Consider the following 17,996-nt stretch of genomic DNA (forward strand, 5'->3'; position numbering starts at 1 on the left):
AGACAGGATTGTATCTAACCAACCAACCATTTGATGGCAACTATTCACATCCTAAAAAAAGTGATGACAAAAACCTCATTCATTCCCTTTAGACCTTTATCATCCTTAAAGTGTGTCCATCACTATACCCATTCACCATAAAAATGGCCTAAAATCCAAAACATCATATAAATTTTTTAATGTCTATGAGAGTCGGAAGTATTTCGACCAATCTCATATGACAATCCATCTGACTCTACAACATTTGGATGGCAATCTCTACAACATTTGGGAGTCATAGGTAGTCTCACAAGAATGTTTTTTTAGCCATGTGACAGGTGGCTATTGTAGATTGAACCTAAAACATCATGTATAACAAGTTTCAGTCGAGCAATCAACTGTACAATGTATAAACCCCTCAACCGATGCTTGTGTATTTAACCAGCTCTATCCTTTCTCAATCAAATTTATTATTCACATACAGCTCAACTGGCTTGAGGATGGATGCAATGATACAAATCCGATTGACTCACCCAAGAGGCATTACAAACCAGAAAATTATTGTAGCATCATGTACGAAAATGACAGAAATCTAATCGAAAATGACGGAATCTAATTGACTCACAGTTTCGTGGCAGTCATTCAATATTTGAGCATGATTTGGAAACTCTTCTCCTCATGAAACGACAAGAACTTGAAACTTTATGAAACTGATTCCACTATGAATTGTGGGTTACAGGGTATTCAGTCTTTCTTTATTTCCTGTTCAACCCTTCGATCATCTTACCATATCCGTAGAACATCACAAACTGATCACATTCACAGTCTACAACTCACAAATGCAAACAATTATAGTGTGTGTAAACAACCGACCTTAAATTAGAAATAAATAAAGTCTTAATAAATAAGGAAAAGTTACAAAAAGTAACAAAAAGTGACACAAAGCAGAGTTTACAATTGAAGAAACCCAACCTGATTAATAATCAAACAAATTCAGGAGTATTTGATGATAAATATTAAACGAAAAGGCCATACATCAACAACGGATTGAAAGGCTATAAAAACCAAACACACAAAAAGTAACACAGAATTAGAAGAAAAAGAAACAAAAACAAATCATTCGAACTGATGAAAAATTCAACTCATAAAAATCGTCCAAAAAGAAAGAGTAAGTTTTAAAGACATTGAAAAGCGAACTAGAAAACCAACACCCAGAAATACTGAATTAAAATGATGATTATAGTCAACCAACACGTTAAAATTCAATGAATAATAGCAAAGATAAATTAAAAAGGTACAAGAAATAATTCACAAGACAGTTTCTGATTGGATTTCATTACAGTTTAAGCGTTCATTTCGACAACTTGTCATAAGCTTGCAGTTGGGACTACTTTTCTATAAATAAAAAAGTGGACAGCAATTTAGCTACTCGAGTAGAACTCTTAAATGAACACAGTGCATGCACCAAACCAACCAATATCAATTACAAACGAACAGGTTATTCTTTAACAAGAGAGAGAGAGGGAAAAAAGAAAGGAAAGGAAAGAAAGAAACACGGCTTGAACAGTTACAACAAGAGGATTGATTTGACTATCCAAGGCAGCATGCATCACAGAAATCTACTACCTCCCTGCCAGACTATGAATTGCAAGCATGAAGGTGTACATGCCATGCAATAAGGATTCGCTGTCAGTCATTCTTGCCCTTACCCTTTCCCTCATTAAGTTTAAGGCCCTCATATGCCGAGACAAAGAAAGTACTCTGATTCTTCTGCAGAAATCTACATCCACGAGAAGAACTAATAAGCATTACACGGCTAATAAACAACCGAAATTAATTCCATTTATTAGTTCCTAGCATTCCTCCTAATGGAACACGAGACAAAGATATCAAGAAAAATTGGTACATGGTTATAAAAACGATTTGTGAGCATGCATGTGCCAGTTTAGTTTCACTGTTCTATCACATTTCAAAAAGTAAATATAGTGTCAACATTTTATAAGGTTTGCGATGATACTTCAGAAAGTCGAGCAACTTATGGTGTAGCCGCATCTGTGTTTCATCTTCAATATTCACATATGCCAAAAGCGCTGGCAACTTAACTGAAGAAACAATAAATAAACTAAACGAATCAGAAATGATATAAAAAAATGTGGCGTTCTGAATGAACATTATGGAGGATTGGAAACTGATGAGTACGGGGATCAGGATGTGCCTTGACATACCAAAGAGGCGTAGCAGATGTTCTGCACCATATATAGTTGATGGAGAGACATTATCTACGACTAATTCATGATACTGTTCACGCTCTTTATTGTACAAGAGCAGTACAGGCAATGCTTTATCAAAATAACATCGTATTCCTTTCAAGACTTCTCCCAGTGAGTCGGTAATCCTATACCAATGAAGAATAAATAGTCAAAGTCAAGTCTTGTAAGCACGAGCAATTGCTCAGACTTCATCTGAAGGAAAGAACTGAGGTAAGAAATTAATTTTGAAGTGTTATATACTAGAACAGCTATGAAAGGATGAGCAATTTTGTGAACTACAAACCGTTTTAGAAGATCTCTATTAAGTGATATAACAGGGATAATAAAAATAATAAGAATCCAGCTCTCTTATCATCTTTCTGTTGAACACCCTCCAAAAGGTGTTTCAAGTCTATGAAAATCACTCACTTCCTCTCCCTAAAGATTTCTGCTCTCCAAGGGCTAGGGTCTTCTTCCTAAAGGACTAGGGTCTTCTTCCACATCAAGTCAACTTCATTTTCATAGTCTTAACCAAACAGCGCCAAAAATGCTACAAATAGTCCTGATCCGAATATTTATACGAACAGTTTGGATTACTGTAATTATGAAAGTAAAAGAAAATAAAACTATTACCAATTTTCCAGGAAGTTCACCCTGTCAACTTCAGACACAGTTCAGCCGTCGAGCATTTAACAAAATTATTAAGCCGTTTAAGACACGTGGTTATCAATACAAGACTAATATAAAAAAAAATCCATAGACACAGGTAAGGAAGAAAATTAAATCCAAGCACTTAACTATGATCAGATTCATGCCATTTTGTATTCTTAGTAAGGTATAAACAAACTTACGTGCCATCCCTCTTGGATCTGTATTCCAAGTACTTCGTCAAAATATCATCAACTGTAGGTGAGCGTGGAAGTTTGACTAGCTGGCAGAATCATCTGAAAAATCAATATGCTAACTAGACAGATGCATGGATAACTTAGGGGGCAAGTCTCTAATGCATTAATGTGACAAGAAAAATTCTTGAAAGGGTCAATTAATCAAACTAATCATTAAGTTAAAATTGGATAATAGAAAAAAAGAAGTTATTAAGGACCATTTAATTTGCAAATGAAAAATGTCAACTATTCCACTTTGCAACAAAAACTTGGAACCTAATTTAATGAAAAAGAAATAATATGGACAAATGGAGTAAGTTGAACTGAAGCATAAGCTATCTGTGAACTGCCGTGTCAAATAGACAAAAGGTATCCACATAACGATATGGAATTGTCGGAAGTGAATGTGAAGAAATGCATAGTATAATGACAGTTATTAAAGTGAAAGTGCAAGGAACATGTCCTAATCATTTCATCAAATGTTCAAATTTCACCTACTAATACCTTCTGACAACCAAGTGGCAAACTGTATTAAGAGTCCTCTGTCATAAAATAATACAATTTTTTTTATAGGAAACATTAACCATTCATTGATATGTTGAAATGAGATAAAAAAAAAAAGGTCCAATCGAGTAATAATAACAATAAACACCTTTATCGATTAGCGATTGTAGATAGGCTACAGGAGGAGACAATTTGCTCCAAGTAATAGGTAAAAGAAACGTGGAGAACAAACAGTTGATATGTACCTTAATCGATATGTACCTTATCCTGCTGCGTAACAAATTCCCAATCATCAACAAGTTGCTTTCTTAGTGTTGAAGGTATTTGAATCTTGATTACTTTTTCTACGGATTGATTGTCCTTTCGAAAAACATGGAACCATATTTTATCAAATATAATGACAAGAAAACGAGTGTCGAGAAAATTAAGAGCAATTGAAGATATGAATACTAAAAAACTGTTGGCAATACAGATAATTTATATATATACACATACGCACAACACAAGCACAATGAAATTACTGAATCAACACACAACATAGAAATATAGAAGTTCAGCATCAACTCTATCATCAATTAAGGGAAGGGAAAGAATAAACCTAAACTCCTTTTTATTCAAGCGAATGAAAAAGATAAATGTATTCCATTGCACAAATAGATGGTCTTCACCTTATTTATTGCTTTGCTTTCTATTTTCAAATAAGACAATGGGAAAAAGAAAATGATGATCAATGTCCTAAGCTATTACTGTGAAATCTGGATAGGAAAAATCCAAAACCACAATTGTTTCTTGCTTTTCAATCCATAGAAAGATGAAGCTAAAAGTAAACTCGTTATATACATACAGCTTGAACAAATTTATACTGAAACATTTTCTTACAAAATTACAACTTTGGATCTCTATTCATGATATAAAACCAACCTTGGTGGCTGAGTCATTCTTTCGTTTCTTCCCCTTTGGTGCTGCAACAAATATCAACAGAACAATAGAAGTATTACAAGCACATATTTAGTCACAAAAACAGGAAGAAGAAAATGGCATTGTAATTTATCGCAAGAGTTGTTTACAACTGGCTATGGGAAAAAACAAAGAGGAGACTTTCTCGGGAAGAAGGAACAAAAAATTTAAGGAGTCTAGTTTTAAGAAATAATTTTCATAGTATGGTATACAAAGATTTTAGTTTTAATAAAATAAGGAGGGTCGTAATCCTCCAACCAAAGTGTGGCCAATAAAGAAAAGTGGTTCCAAATGATGCTCTTTCCAATTTGTGGACTGAACGTATGTTAGTTCGAAAGTCTTGGGATGAGAAAATACATTCACCTTCGACTTTGACAAGTGACTGTAAAGTTTTAAGAGATGCTAGGCTGAGATTCAGGCTGTCCTTTTCCTAATCAGGTAAAACTTCCATTTCAAATAGGTTCCCCAAATCAAGGTACTGAAGCAGGTAAGGTAAGGTCTTCGGGTCACGCCAGTGTGCAATTCTAAAAAATTTCCAAGATCCACAATAAAACTACATTCTCTATACTTACTGAGCAAAGTGGCACCTTTGGGGTCGAATAAAAAATAATAATACTTCATTGTTTGAGCAACACAGTGAAACGTAGTTGAACTAAAACTAGGAACAAATTAGAAAGAGTTCAAGAGAAGTGTGAAAATAAGCAATACCATTGTTCTTGGGGTCCTCTTTCTCCACTCTTGCATCTACAAGGAAACAAATTTCAGTAATTTAATTAGGAAATGAAGAAAAGTACAAATATTACCATTAATGACCAGTAGTCGAAGCTTTAGCTGACTCATATACAAAACCTCAAATGCAACAATATATCGCATCACAGATTTCTAACAGAAATTGATGCATTAGAAATAATCAGAAATTATTCATAAGTTAAAACTTTTGCAGACGCATAGAAGAAACGTAATGATTTCAGGTAGACAATAATCAATAGATTATTTTTTAAAAAATAAGAACAGCTATTTTAATTTATTTTTTTATCATTTACATAGCACTCAACAATTTGTTGTTTCATCTCATTGATATATTGAGAAGTTCGTTTTTGTTAAGAAAAAAAAAAGTATTTCCTATAACTAATTATTGGTTAAGGTGTTGGTGGGAAGATTGAAGAAAGCGTTGTCTCTTACAGTCAATAGTAATCAACTGGGTTTGCAAAAAATTGAGAAACATTTATGACGTTCTCTTTGCAAATGGACACAAGAGGACTGGAAAGAAAAGGGGAAAACCGGCTTCATAACAATTGTCCGGGAACATACATTATTTTGGGTCGATTGAAAGTAACCAATACCAATGCTTTTATGGGGAAAAGAAGTTTTGACCCCAAAAGTAGAAGAGCTTGGAGTTTGAAAGTGAATCTCTAGGAAAAGTTACTCAATCATTCACAATAGTAAACCAAGTGTGTGAGATCCCACGTTGGTTGGAGAGGGGAACAAAGTATTCTTTATAAGAGTTTAGAAATCTCTTCCTAATAAACACATTGTGAGATCCCACGTCGGTTGGAGGGTGGAACGAAATATTTTTTATAAGAGTGTGGAAACCTCTCCCTAATAGATGCATTTTAAACCGTGACACTGATGGCAATACGTAACGGGTCAAAGCAAACCATATCGGCTAGTGGTGGGCTTAGGCTGTTACAAAGTCAAAATGTAGGGACCCTACAGGGGCTTAGATAGGGGGGATCCCGGTCCCTTTTATATTAACTTTTTTTTACAGCCTTTTTATCTTCACTTTCAACAGTTAGTTCTTCGATGGATTCATAATGCAAGATCAAATTCATAGTCACAAAGAAGAAAATGAAATCAAAGGGCTCAAAGCCCAGGATTACACACGGACTCTCCTATTCATAAAAGTTGCTTAATTGTAGCCAACATGAACATATGTAACGGTTAGGGTACCTCTACTTTTTCTAAGAGGTCGTAGGTTCAAATTCTCCTATCCATGTAATGTTTAATAATAAAAATAATAATAAAAAAAAATCTCCACTGGAATAGGATTCTGAAAATACAAAATAGTTGTTATGAATAAGAAGATTGGTAGAAAAAACATATGTGCATGCAAACCAACAAGTGACAAGGTTAGAAATTTGTTGTTGAATGAGCTGGTCCTTCATTGTCCAAATTGGAAGGAGAAAATGAAAACAAATACCTACTTTTTAGACAATTTTAGTCAATACTCAGAATCATAGGCAAGTATAACGAAGTAACAGATGCATTGAAAGATTATACAAAGTCAAAGATGTTGATTTTGGACGCATGATTTGGTGTAACTAAGAATTTGAAAACTACCGATCAAATTTTTTGGCTTTGCTTGTGCAGATCGTCCAGACTTTGAGCTCTTTTCTACATACCCTTTCTCAAGGGCTCGCTGCTTCAAACGGTTCTCTTCAGTACATTTCATCAGCCGATCTACGCTTACCCATTCGTCCCAACTGTTAGCAAGATGTGCATTGTAATAACTATTGTATTGCTTTTATAAAAATGACATAACTATCATAAAAAGATGGTATACATCCAATCAAAGCTAATAACTTCTATATTGTTTTCTAAAAGAACATTCTTGAAAAGAAAAATGCAACCAACTAAAGAAAAATTCTATTGCATTCTCGCCAGACGATTTCTAAGAGGTTACCAGTATTGCGTGGATAAGAACACAACTTAAACATTTCTCCAACAGTTGATCAAGAAAAGGCTTCGGCAGGAGATGACGTAACCAATACAAGAAAAACTTGAAAGCATAAAACTTTCATTTTCAAATATTTTTTTTACAAAAATCTGGAAACAGAAACAAAAGTAAAGCCCTGCACCCAACTTTATTTAATTGGGCCTGAAAATCTAACCCTTCAGGAACCAAAATCGCAAGCCATGCTTAAAGAAAATAGATACTGATGTAAAATGTTGGAAATGCTCAAATTAAATGACGGAAACTACTATCATCAGATTTGGAAAGTAATCACTATTATATATTGTTAAGCACAAGCTTCTTCTGAGCTTATAATTGTTTAATGTACATAGAATCATATATCAATAAGCAGTGCAAAAAAGAATTATTTATGTAAGGCCCTCATTCTTCATACGACTTTATGCTATAATATAAAGCATGTTAACCAACTATTCAATTTTGAAAATACATTTGCAGGAAATAAAAATGGAAACGGGAGGTTTCAAGTTCATTATCAATTCCCCTTCATGAGATTATTTGAAGATGATATTCATGAAATCTCAAACTGGGATAGTACCTACCCCAATTGTTGGAAAGCAAAACTGTAAAAATAAAATAAAAAAGACGAACAGAGAAAAGTGGATGGAACTCTTGTGCTTACAGCAATTAATGAAAGCCCGAGCAGAAAAACTAGTCATGATGTATGCTCTTGTATTCTTTTAGTTTTTTCCAATGAAATTTTAGTTTATCATATATAAAAATGAATTTTTTTTTAAAAAAAAAAATTCTTGCCATGATGTAGAGTTGCAAGGGTGGTGTGTATAGTTTTTTCTTAAATAGCAGCTTAATAGCCAGCTTTTGGTAGCAAGGAGAGGAAATGCAAAGTTGGCACCTATATACTATGGTCTGTACGTCATTCTTAAGAAAGTTAGTCAGGTTACTTATGAAAAGAATCTTCCAGAGAATACATCCATATGTTTCGTTTTTCACATCTCATAATTGCAAGGCTCATCATTCTAACCATGTCCTGTAAAGCCCAAGCTAACAAAAAACCCAAACATCCTAGAGAGACAAACAAAACAACTTACAGAAAGATGCTCTAATTCAAAAGAAAAGGGATTATCACTAAAGTTCTTAGTAACAGAAGCCCAAAAGGGGCATTGAACCTAGCCAAGACCCATTCGCAAATAAATTAGTCTGGATGAACTATTGCAAGCCATACGTCTACCAAAAACCCTAAAAAAGATATTCCAAATCACTGATGCAAACTGACATCCCCACCCAACATGCTCCAAACATTCAAAGGGTTTCTTACATGCCCTACACCACTGATGACCATACAAGATAGAGACGATCTCTAAATATGATCCATGGTGTTAATCCTCAATGTTATTAGCTGTACTCCTATGGAGCTACTTATGTTACGGAAGATATGTGTGAATAGATATGGGGTAAAAGAAGCGTATGAGATCGGAGTTAGAGGAGAAAGGTGGTTACCATTTTGTGTCTTCAGAGAGAAAATACCTTTTGAATATTTGCAACTTTGGTAGCTATCTTTCTCTATAACTAGCACCAAACACAGAAATTCTTCCAATTGTCTACCAGTCACCCCAAACCTCCTTTCAAAAGCCTCGAAGTTTCTCTCCATTTGAAGATATTCCAAATGATCGTCAGAAGGAATTTCATTAATGAGAGAAGCCAAATTCTCTAGGCTGCCCATACTTCAAATTGCCTCGAGGTTTTCCTCCTTCTGAAATGGCCTTCTAACTAAGAGCAGCTAAATCTATTGAGAGGGACCACATTGACTCCACCATCTTTGAAGTGTAAGTTCTAAAAGAAGCTAACAATCTCTTCTTCAGTCAATAACAATTGACCCACGCTACTTTCGGGAGTAGAGATCAAATTTCTTTTCTTCTTGATTGAGATCCATCTATGGACGAAGGCAGTGTTTTCATCCCCTACCTCTTACCAATTAATCTTACATTTCTGGCTCAACATTCTTTGCTTACTAATAATCATTTCAGTCAAGGAAGCTTTCAGCCTAATTCTATCATCTTTTTGCTACTACCACCATGCTAGGTCAACTAGTTAATTTGGGCAATTTGATGAAGAATCTCATGTTTTTTCTTTTATCTACATTATTCCCAAATACCTCGCCAAGGGGGAAATGATCTGAAGTAGGACCATTTAACCTCTTCAATCTAGAGATTTCAAAATCATCTACCCAACCCCTATAAAAAAAAAATTATATCAATCCTCAAAGCCGAAGTACTCTCCTCCAGAATAGTCCAAGTAAATTTGCCGCATAACAATGGGGGGTCTATTAAATCATTCACAGCTATAAACTTATTGTACTTCTAGTAATTCTATTGCAATTAAGTCTCTCTTCCATCCATCTTATCACATTGAAGTCCCCCGCCATACACCAAGCACCTTCATATAGCCTAGCTCAATCAAACAATTCCTGTCAAAACTCCTTACACCAGTAGGAGTTACATGGGCGTAAATCCCCTGAATCCAGCCATCTATAATGTCCTTAATTTTACGCTCTATCGAAATAGAGAAAATCCCAATGGCAGAATCCTTAACAGCAATGCAATCCTCCTTCCACTGCAGTAAAATGCCAACTGATCGCATCTAAAGCAAGGCAGAGATCTTTGGACAAAATTATAAGCAAAGCTGCAAATGATGAAAAAATGACCCGGTGTCTCTACATCCCTGTTATGCTTCTAACATTCTTAAGGAAGTTTTAAATGTCATTTTAATAAAATAATGTGAAAGTAGATAAAAAAATGAAAAGGAAAGCAGAAGGAAGAAGCATATAATTGCTAGCATATGACGCCTAACTGGATGAAGTCACACGATGGAGGGAAAAAAAAGAGAAAGAAAAAACATCTACACAGTAGATGAAGTGACTGGAACAATAGCGAATTCAAATATAAAATAGAAAGAGAGACTCACTTTTTATTCCAGCCCTGCAAAATGACAAATTGGAAGCAGTCAGTAACATGAGAAGAAAGTTTTCACTTAAACAAACATACTCTATATTAAGATTGTCACTCAAAATCAGAAGAAGGGAGGCAAGGAAAATTGCAAGACAAGGAAGTGAAACTTACTAGATAGTGCAGAAAGTATCTCCATTCCTTCTTCCTAAGCTCAACTTTTTGAACCTGAAATGTAAGTGCATAAACTGGATAGCTACTTGTTTGATCACTGTGGATAAGGAATAATATGGCATCGATTTCCCTTTCATGTGAGATGACACAAAATGGGGATCCTAGTGAAGAACCAAGTTGATGCAACTTGTTGCCTTTTGTTTTGTAGAAATAAGACGTAGTTTTTTAGTTTTATGCGATAGTTGTTTTATGCTCTTTGTTCAATTAAGATGCATGTTGAGTTACTTCAGAGATTTTAGGAAATTGGTGTTACCACGTTGTTATGCGTAGGGGTATGTTGTTGTGCATAGGGGGTCTGCCTACCAAACAAGGAGTACATTCCAATCGCAAGAAAACTCACAATTTTTGCTAGCAACTCTAGGGTCTCCTTTAATAAGGTTCACAAGTTGAATCCAAAGACTAGGCATAATAGTTTTGTTGGTTATGACACTCACAAGAAAAGACAACATGTATGGATTCAAAAATAAAGAAGAATGTTAGTAGAAGTACAACTAATATTGCACAATTTCCTGGAGATGTTGCATCCAATCAGAGGAGAAGTAATATCTCTCCCTCAACGGAACACATTAAGCAAGACGAAAATGAGGTAGCTGAAGCTTATGATACCTAATTATCTAACTGATTATGATGTTGAGGTAAATAATTCCTCCATTTTTTTCGATCTTGCTCTCTTACCATCGATTCATGAAAATTATACTGCTTCAGATGATGAAGTTAAATGTACAAATATCATATTCTAACGGATAATTACAAAAAGGTTTGACCACCAAAGCCCACAAAGAAACATGAAATTTAAAAAGGGACCAAATATCATATTCTATTATTCCTCTCCATCCACAAACCCCAAAAAACGGCACATGCCCTGACTTACCATAAAAAGCTTCCTTTCTCATGAAAGGAGAGAATGGTGAAGAGACTCCTTGATCATCTCCCAACAACCTATATCTCATGTGCCTAGCCAACCAACTCTATGAACATCTCCAGATATATGGTTTGATCTTTAGCATTTTAAAGTTTGATATCCTATTCTTTTCAAGATCTCAACACTCCTAAATGGAGTTATATCAGATTCATGGGATTCTTCTTGTTTATCTTGGAAGATTCTTTTAGAAGAAACTTGAAGGATAAGAAGATTGTTGACTTGAGTTCTCTGTTGGAGAACTTGGATTCGGTTAATTTGGTTGAATTTGATGATTCAAGTAGATGATCTTTTGATTCTTCGGGATTATTTTCAGCCAACTGTCTCAATAAGAAGCTTACAAACTCTTCTAATAGTCCCAAAAGAGCAAATATTCTTCAGTGGATCATGCTAAACAGCGGCATAATAGATTATATTCTCTCCAAAAGGAGATGTCATCTTCAGCTTTGCAGCCTTCTATTGTCAATTATGTTTCGAAGTAGCTGAATCCATGACTCATCTCTTTTTTCACTGCGCTTTTGCCAAGAATTGTTGGAATTCGTTGTTCAATCTTTAAATTTGAAATGTGCTCTCCAATGACTCAAATTCTGTGCGTTTTTCCTTCGTCTATACGTGGTCCAAATCCTTTTCTTCTTTGATAATGTAGGAAACTTGGTCATTTCCAAAGCTCTCGTGTCCCCATAACACTGACCTCAGCTAATTGAACCTTCGTACGGTATTCTCTTTCTCCGGTCATAAAACCGACAAAACAAGCGAAAGAAATCCAATAGCCACACGCGAAGGAAACAACTGACGCGATTGAATTAGGGTACAAAAATAATCCCCCCCCCCCCCCCCCCCCCCCTTAATTTTCCTCCAAAAATCAGCTGCGCCAACCGAAAAACGAGCTGACAGCTCGATGCTTAAGGGAAGTTTTAAGGAACAAGAAAGAGGAATTGAAAGTCGAATACCATAATAAAAAATAAAAAAAATGGCGTAGAAGGAAAAGTACCTTGGCTTCATAGATGCGCGGGCCATGATATGCAAGTACCTTCTCGCCTTCGGAGTAGAGGCTGGAATTTGAGGGCGGAGAATCGCCGATGGACATGTCGCCGTTGGTGGCTGTGTCGTCCTTGGAGGAGTTTACCATTCTTGAACACTCAGAGATAGCCAGAGAAGCAGCTAGATACCAGGCTCGACCACTTCCTCGTGAGGTCGCGTGGCGCTCTGACGAGTGCGGAATAGAGCGGGAACTCCCATCGCCTCTGTTTTTTCTTTTTCTTTTTTCCTTGTCCTTTTCGTTTCCCCCTTTACTTAATATTGGATAATTAATTTTGTTTGTTTTTTAGAAACAGAAACCGCTACTACATCTTGTTGACTTTTTAATTCCATTAATTCGTCCATCAGGTTCCATACCTACGGATACTTTCTATAGGTTGGTCCTTATTTTTGTACATTTTAAATTTTAAAAAAACTATATATTATCTATTAAAATAAGATACACGGCTCATACGCGAAGAATGCAATAATTTAATAACTTTTTAACCACAAAATATATTTTATATTTTCAATATATGGATAGGAAAATAATCATTTAAGATTTTTTAAAAATTAATAAACGACATAAAACCTTTGATTGTTTGGGCCTTGGTTTTGTGACAAGTGTTGCATGTGTGGAATGATCCATAATCAACAAAAGAACAAAATAAATAAACTACAGAATTTAGAAGAATTAACTTTCTGGTGTTTGAAAATTTTATTTAATTTACAGTTGGGCTGCGCGCGACCTTGGGTTGATCTGGACCGTCCATCCTCAGTGGTGGGAGGAAGTGACGTCAGGAGTGGGGCCAGAGTCCTTAGTGCCTCGAACGCCACCGACTGCTCAATGGCTCCGATCTTCAGCGATGGCCGCCGAGGCAGAGTCCATGAGGTTGAGTGGTCTGGCTTGGGCCATTGCTAGGCACTTGAAAAGATGATTTAATTGTACCAAAGGCTTAAACTTTTTATTATTATTATTATTTTTTTTTTTTTTGGTTGGATATTAGCAGAAAGAAGAACAAGGGGTGTCCAGTTCTGTAGGAGGATTCTCCCCGCAAACAAGATTAAATCGTGAATAAAGAAGATGGAATCTTTTACTGTGAATCACACGCCAAAAATTAAAAAAAATTAATAAAAAAAATAAAAAAAGGGGGAATTTATTCTAATAAATTATGGAGAATTTAGTGATTTAATGAGAAATAGTTGCAATGGCATCCATGAATTAACGAATATGAAGTAAATTGAGGGAAAAGGATGGAATTTAAACTAAAATTGATTCCAATATGGACGAAGAGAGGGGAGGGAGTTCAAAAGTAACACGTGGGAAGTTGGACCACCCCTCCTCCTTTCTCCTTCCTACCATTCAAATACTATTTCTTTTTCTTCTTATTTCCAATGGAGCTGATTCAGTTTCAAATATTCATTTAATTAAATTTATTTTAATCATCACCTTAAACTTTTACTTAATATTTGTTTATTTTTTTAAGTAAACCATTTTAAATATGTTTTTATATTTATTAAAAATGAAATTTAAGGTATGTTTATATTTAGTTTTTTTAATATTATAAATCAATTTAAGTTTCGTCTTATATTAATATTTTTTTTATTATTTTTCTTAGGTATAGGATATTTTTTGATCGGGAATAAAACTCTAAGAGAAACAAAAGGTTAAGTCCCATATTGAAAAACTACGATAATATAGAATATTCGAAGCTACAATAATATAAATTAGAATATTGTAGACATTATAGATACAAAACAATAAATGAATACTCAATTACGATTTATACGTGTAGATAGAATTTATGGTTGTTTGGAGTGTAACTAGACTTTCGAAGATCAAGGATTATCAAGAATATGTGTTTTTTTTTTTTTAAGAAAAATAAAATATAGAATTAAAGATTAGAGATGCAATACCTGAGAAAAAGGGGCTATACATATTATAAAAGATACTATTTAGATTTTATCTATTAATGTTTAATTGTAAATTTAAGTACATATTTGAACTGTAGTGCTTCAATTTTGTTTTACATACATAATATTAAAAATATGTAAAATCCAAAATTGAGTATTAACTTTCATTTATTTGTATGAAAGTTGACCATCTTAAATAAAAAATAAAAAAAAATAAAAAAAAACCCTTTTTATGCAACAGGAGGAGTTTTAACTAACTAAAATTAATTTATTTAAATAAGGTCCCAATTTTTTATATATAATATAATGGATTTCAACAAAAATTCAAAATTGTAAAAATTAATCTATTATATATAAATGAAAAAAATTCCCGTGCTAAAATTTAGGAAAAGTGGCTTTGGAGTCAAACACTATCTCCACAAAGGGGACCCACATCGGAAAGCTTCATTCACCGTCCATGGCCACCCATCGCCCTTATATAAAGAACCCAACCACAGTTTCAATGCAAGTAGAGAGATGCCAAACCAATCCTTTTTCTTCTTTCTCCTGCTCCGTTCTTTATGCTCTCGCCGAATCTAAACTCTCCGGCGATGCCCAAGATGAAGAACTCCTCTTTACTTCTAATCATGGTGCTAATGGCCGCCACACGGTTTCTTCCTCTCGTGGATTGCAGACCGCTCCGATCCGGTTCAACGATAGAGCACCAACGTACCAATAACGGCTCTGCTATTTCCGACTCGGAAATAGCAGCATCGTCGCCAGAAGATTCCGGTAGCCACTCGAGCGGAGACGGCGGCGTAGCGTTTACGTTGGCTTCGGGACCGAGCAGGAAGGGTGCTGGCCATTAAACCGAACATATTCTTTCCCCATTTCATATTGCCAATTTTCCTTTTTCAAAAGTGTAAAAATTCAATTTTCAATTTCTAAACATTGCTTCACATAATAATAATTATTTAGTTCATACTCTAATTTCTCTGCCTATTATAAATTATGCGACACCAATATTTTTACCACATGTTCTACGTCATGTTTGCATGTTATTATCATGATCGAGGTCTCAAATTCCACCAAAATTAATTGAAACTACAAATTTAAAAATAATTAAATAATCTTCAAAACTATTTTTTAATACATTATTCTCATCTGCCTTTTTAGTTTTAAAATATTTAAATTACACATAAAATTTAGATTACATTTATTTTAATTTTTAAGGACTTAGATATGTATATTTATTAAATAAGTTATGACTCAATAGCAGAGGTTGAATAAATACAATCGAAATATTTTAGATTTTAAATATTTAAAAATTAGGACAAATTAAATAAAAGTAGATTACTAATTCTTTATTTTATTGGGTGGCTGAACTTTATGTGAAAGAATATGTCGAATTAATTTTGAACAATATAAATTATATTTTTTTAATATTACAATATATCCTTCAAAACTCGTGTTTTTTTTTTTTCTTAATATAAGATATTTATTTGATGGGTTGTCAGATACAGGTACTTCCTTGTACATGCAACTTACGAGTACTAAAACGGTTAAGCTCCATTAATGATGGCACGATTTTCAATCGAACAGTTTGTGGATGATAGGACGGGCTTTGCACATAGCTTCAAGAGGCACCGCCTTGGGCATGGTGACGCCTCTCCCCTCCCTCATATCCACTATCTCTTCGCCAACCCTCTCCCACTCGTAGCACTGAATCAGCGCAGCCAGCGTCAACCCCATTGTTCGTTGCGCCATAACTGACCCAGGACACGATCGCCGTCCAACTCCAAATGGAACCAACTTGTACAACATATCGTCTTCAGACTCCAGGTGTCTGTCTGGATTGAACCGCGTGGGGTCTTCCCATTGATTAGGATCTCTATGGAGGGCCCATGCATTAACCAACACAATTGTGTCTCGAGGTATTTCGTAATTGCTTATGGTGCAATCGTCGGAGGTAAGATGCGGCACTAGCAATGGGGAAGCTGGGTTTAGTCGAAGAGTCTCTAAGATCACTGCTTGAACATATGGTAAATTAGACGCGTCTGATTCATCCACTAGTCGCTCTTGTCCTATTTGAGTGTCCACCTCCTCTCTAGCCTTATTTAGTATCTCGGGATTGTTGAGCAAGTGAGCTAGAGCCCATTCCATCGTCACAGCTGATGTTTCCGTTCCGGCTAATAGTAACACCTGCAAATTTTATACAGACGCGTTTTAAAAATCTTGAACAGAAGTACGAAAGGAAAAGTCTAAAAACGACAGTTGGTTAACAGTGGGCTTGAACCGTGACCTGAACCATTCCTTTGATTATTTGATCATTATAGTAGGTAGGGTCTGACTCTTGTAGGGACAGCAAGTTATCGATCATGGTGTCCCGTCCTTCTTCCTTGTTGCTGCGATGCTGGTCGATCAGTCCCTGCAAGAACGTGTCCATCCTCTTTCCAAGTATCAAAAGCTTCCTCTCGAACGCCTTCGAAATCCAATTCAGAATCGGAATAAAATCTCCTGGATACGATACGCCTGCCACGGACGCAGCCTGTTTAATCATTTCTCTGAACTGCCTCGCCTCCTCCTCGTCCGTCACATCGGAACCGAAGTACCTCTTTCCAGCCGCGATTCTCATCGAGATGTTGAACGTAAGTTCCGAAATCAGTGATTGCATGTCTACCTTCGAGAATCCATGGACCGAATTCCTCCATAGCTTTCTTAGTAACCGTTGCAGTTCCTCCATCCGGATCCCAGCGAATTGGTTGAGACGAGACGCTGAAAATATCTCCATTGCGCCGATTCGGCGGAGGTTGCGCCAGTGGTCGCCATACGGCGACCCGACCACCGTAGTACAGTTGTAGGCGACGAGTTTGCCGACTAAAAATTTAGGACGGTTAGCCAGAACAACGTCGTTCTTAGTGAAGCACTCCTCAACGGCCTCCGACGATGAGACGACCACCACGAGGCGAGAGCCTAACCAGAGAGAGAAGACTGGTCCGTATTTTGCAGAGAGGTTCTGGAAAGTTCGGTGGACAGGGACTTTGAGATAATGGAGGTGACCGATTATGGGAAGAGACGGCGGAGTAGGCGGTAAGTTTCTGCGACGGTGGAGGTTGAAAAGAAAGAGGAGAGGAATAAGAAAGAGGAAAAGGCAAAGCAGAGAGTGAACCTCCATATCTGTGCTCGTCTGGAGGGAGAGTGGGCCAAGGTCAGCTATATATATGTACGGAGAAGTGGGCTCCATCCAAGGTCAGCTATATATACTCTTTTGTTTTTCCTTCTTCAACGTTTTTAAAGATCATTATTTTTCCTTATTTCTTTCCTTTTTCGCTTTCATTTTTTTTTTCTACGAATTCTTTAAGAATATCAATTTCATTTTCTTTTGCAAATATACACTGCAATGCCTAAATTTAAAATTAAAAAAAAATGAATCAAATGGTAAATGGTTAAGGAATTAGAAAATGAAAGGAAAATATAACAGGAAATAAATTGTAGAAAAGAAAATGAATTTAGAATTTAAAAGAAAATTAAAGAAAATAAAATAATAGAAAAATAAATAAATGAAATGGGAAAAGGACAATAGAAATTGAAATGAAAAAAACAAACCAAAAAAAATTCACAGTATTTTCTTGCCGCGTTCTATTGCACGTGTGCAATATCCTCAAGTACTTTATGTCTTCTTCATAAATGGTCACGCATCCATAC

The 17,996-nt window shown here is 35.5% G+C and overlaps 2 protein-coding genes across 3 annotated transcripts; both read right to left on the bottom strand.

Moving 5' to 3' along the window:
- Nucleotides 1-1,283: 1,283 nt before the first annotated feature.
- Nucleotides 1,284-12,661, bottom strand: LOC111804230 (protein MRG1). 2 transcript variants are annotated; one of them, XM_023688962.2, is made up of 11 exons: nucleotides 12,373-12,660; nucleotides 10,403-10,456; nucleotides 10,248-10,261; nucleotides 6,914-7,056; nucleotides 5,282-5,317; nucleotides 4,538-4,578; nucleotides 3,878-3,976; nucleotides 3,080-3,159; nucleotides 2,205-2,374; nucleotides 1,997-2,081; nucleotides 1,284-1,759 (listed from the first exon to the last, which is right to left on the bottom strand). In XM_023688962.2, the coding sequence occupies exons 1-11, from the start codon at nucleotides 12,508-12,510 to the stop codon at nucleotides 1,669-1,671; spliced, it is 951 nt and encodes a 316-aa protein (XP_023544730.1). In that variant the 5' UTR covers nucleotides 12,511-12,660; the 3' UTR covers nucleotides 1,284-1,668. The 2 variants fall into 2 exon arrangements, with proteins under 2 accessions (XP_023544730.1, XP_086984037.1); XM_087127911.1 differs by lacking the exon at nucleotides 1,997-2,081 and having other exon boundaries at nucleotides 12,373-12,661.
- Nucleotides 12,662-15,762: 3,101 nt separating this feature from the next.
- Nucleotides 15,763-17,574, bottom strand: LOC111804347 (cytochrome P450 81Q32-like). The gene is made up of 2 exons (XM_087127849.1): nucleotides 16,594-17,574; nucleotides 15,763-16,493 (listed from the first exon to the last, which is right to left on the bottom strand). The coding sequence occupies exons 1-2, from the start codon at nucleotides 17,533-17,535 to the stop codon at nucleotides 15,882-15,884; spliced, it is 1,554 nt and encodes a 517-aa protein (XP_086983975.1). The 5' UTR covers nucleotides 17,536-17,574; the 3' UTR covers nucleotides 15,763-15,881.
- Between the last annotated feature and the right edge of the window lie 422 nt (nucleotides 17,575-17,996).

Source organism: Cucurbita pepo, chromosome 10, assembly GCF_057944985.1.
Source record: "Cucurbita pepo subsp. pepo isolate OVF chromosome 10, ASM5794498v1, whole genome shotgun sequence".
NCBI lineage: Eukaryota > Viridiplantae > Streptophyta > Magnoliopsida > Cucurbitales > Cucurbitaceae > Cucurbita > Cucurbita pepo.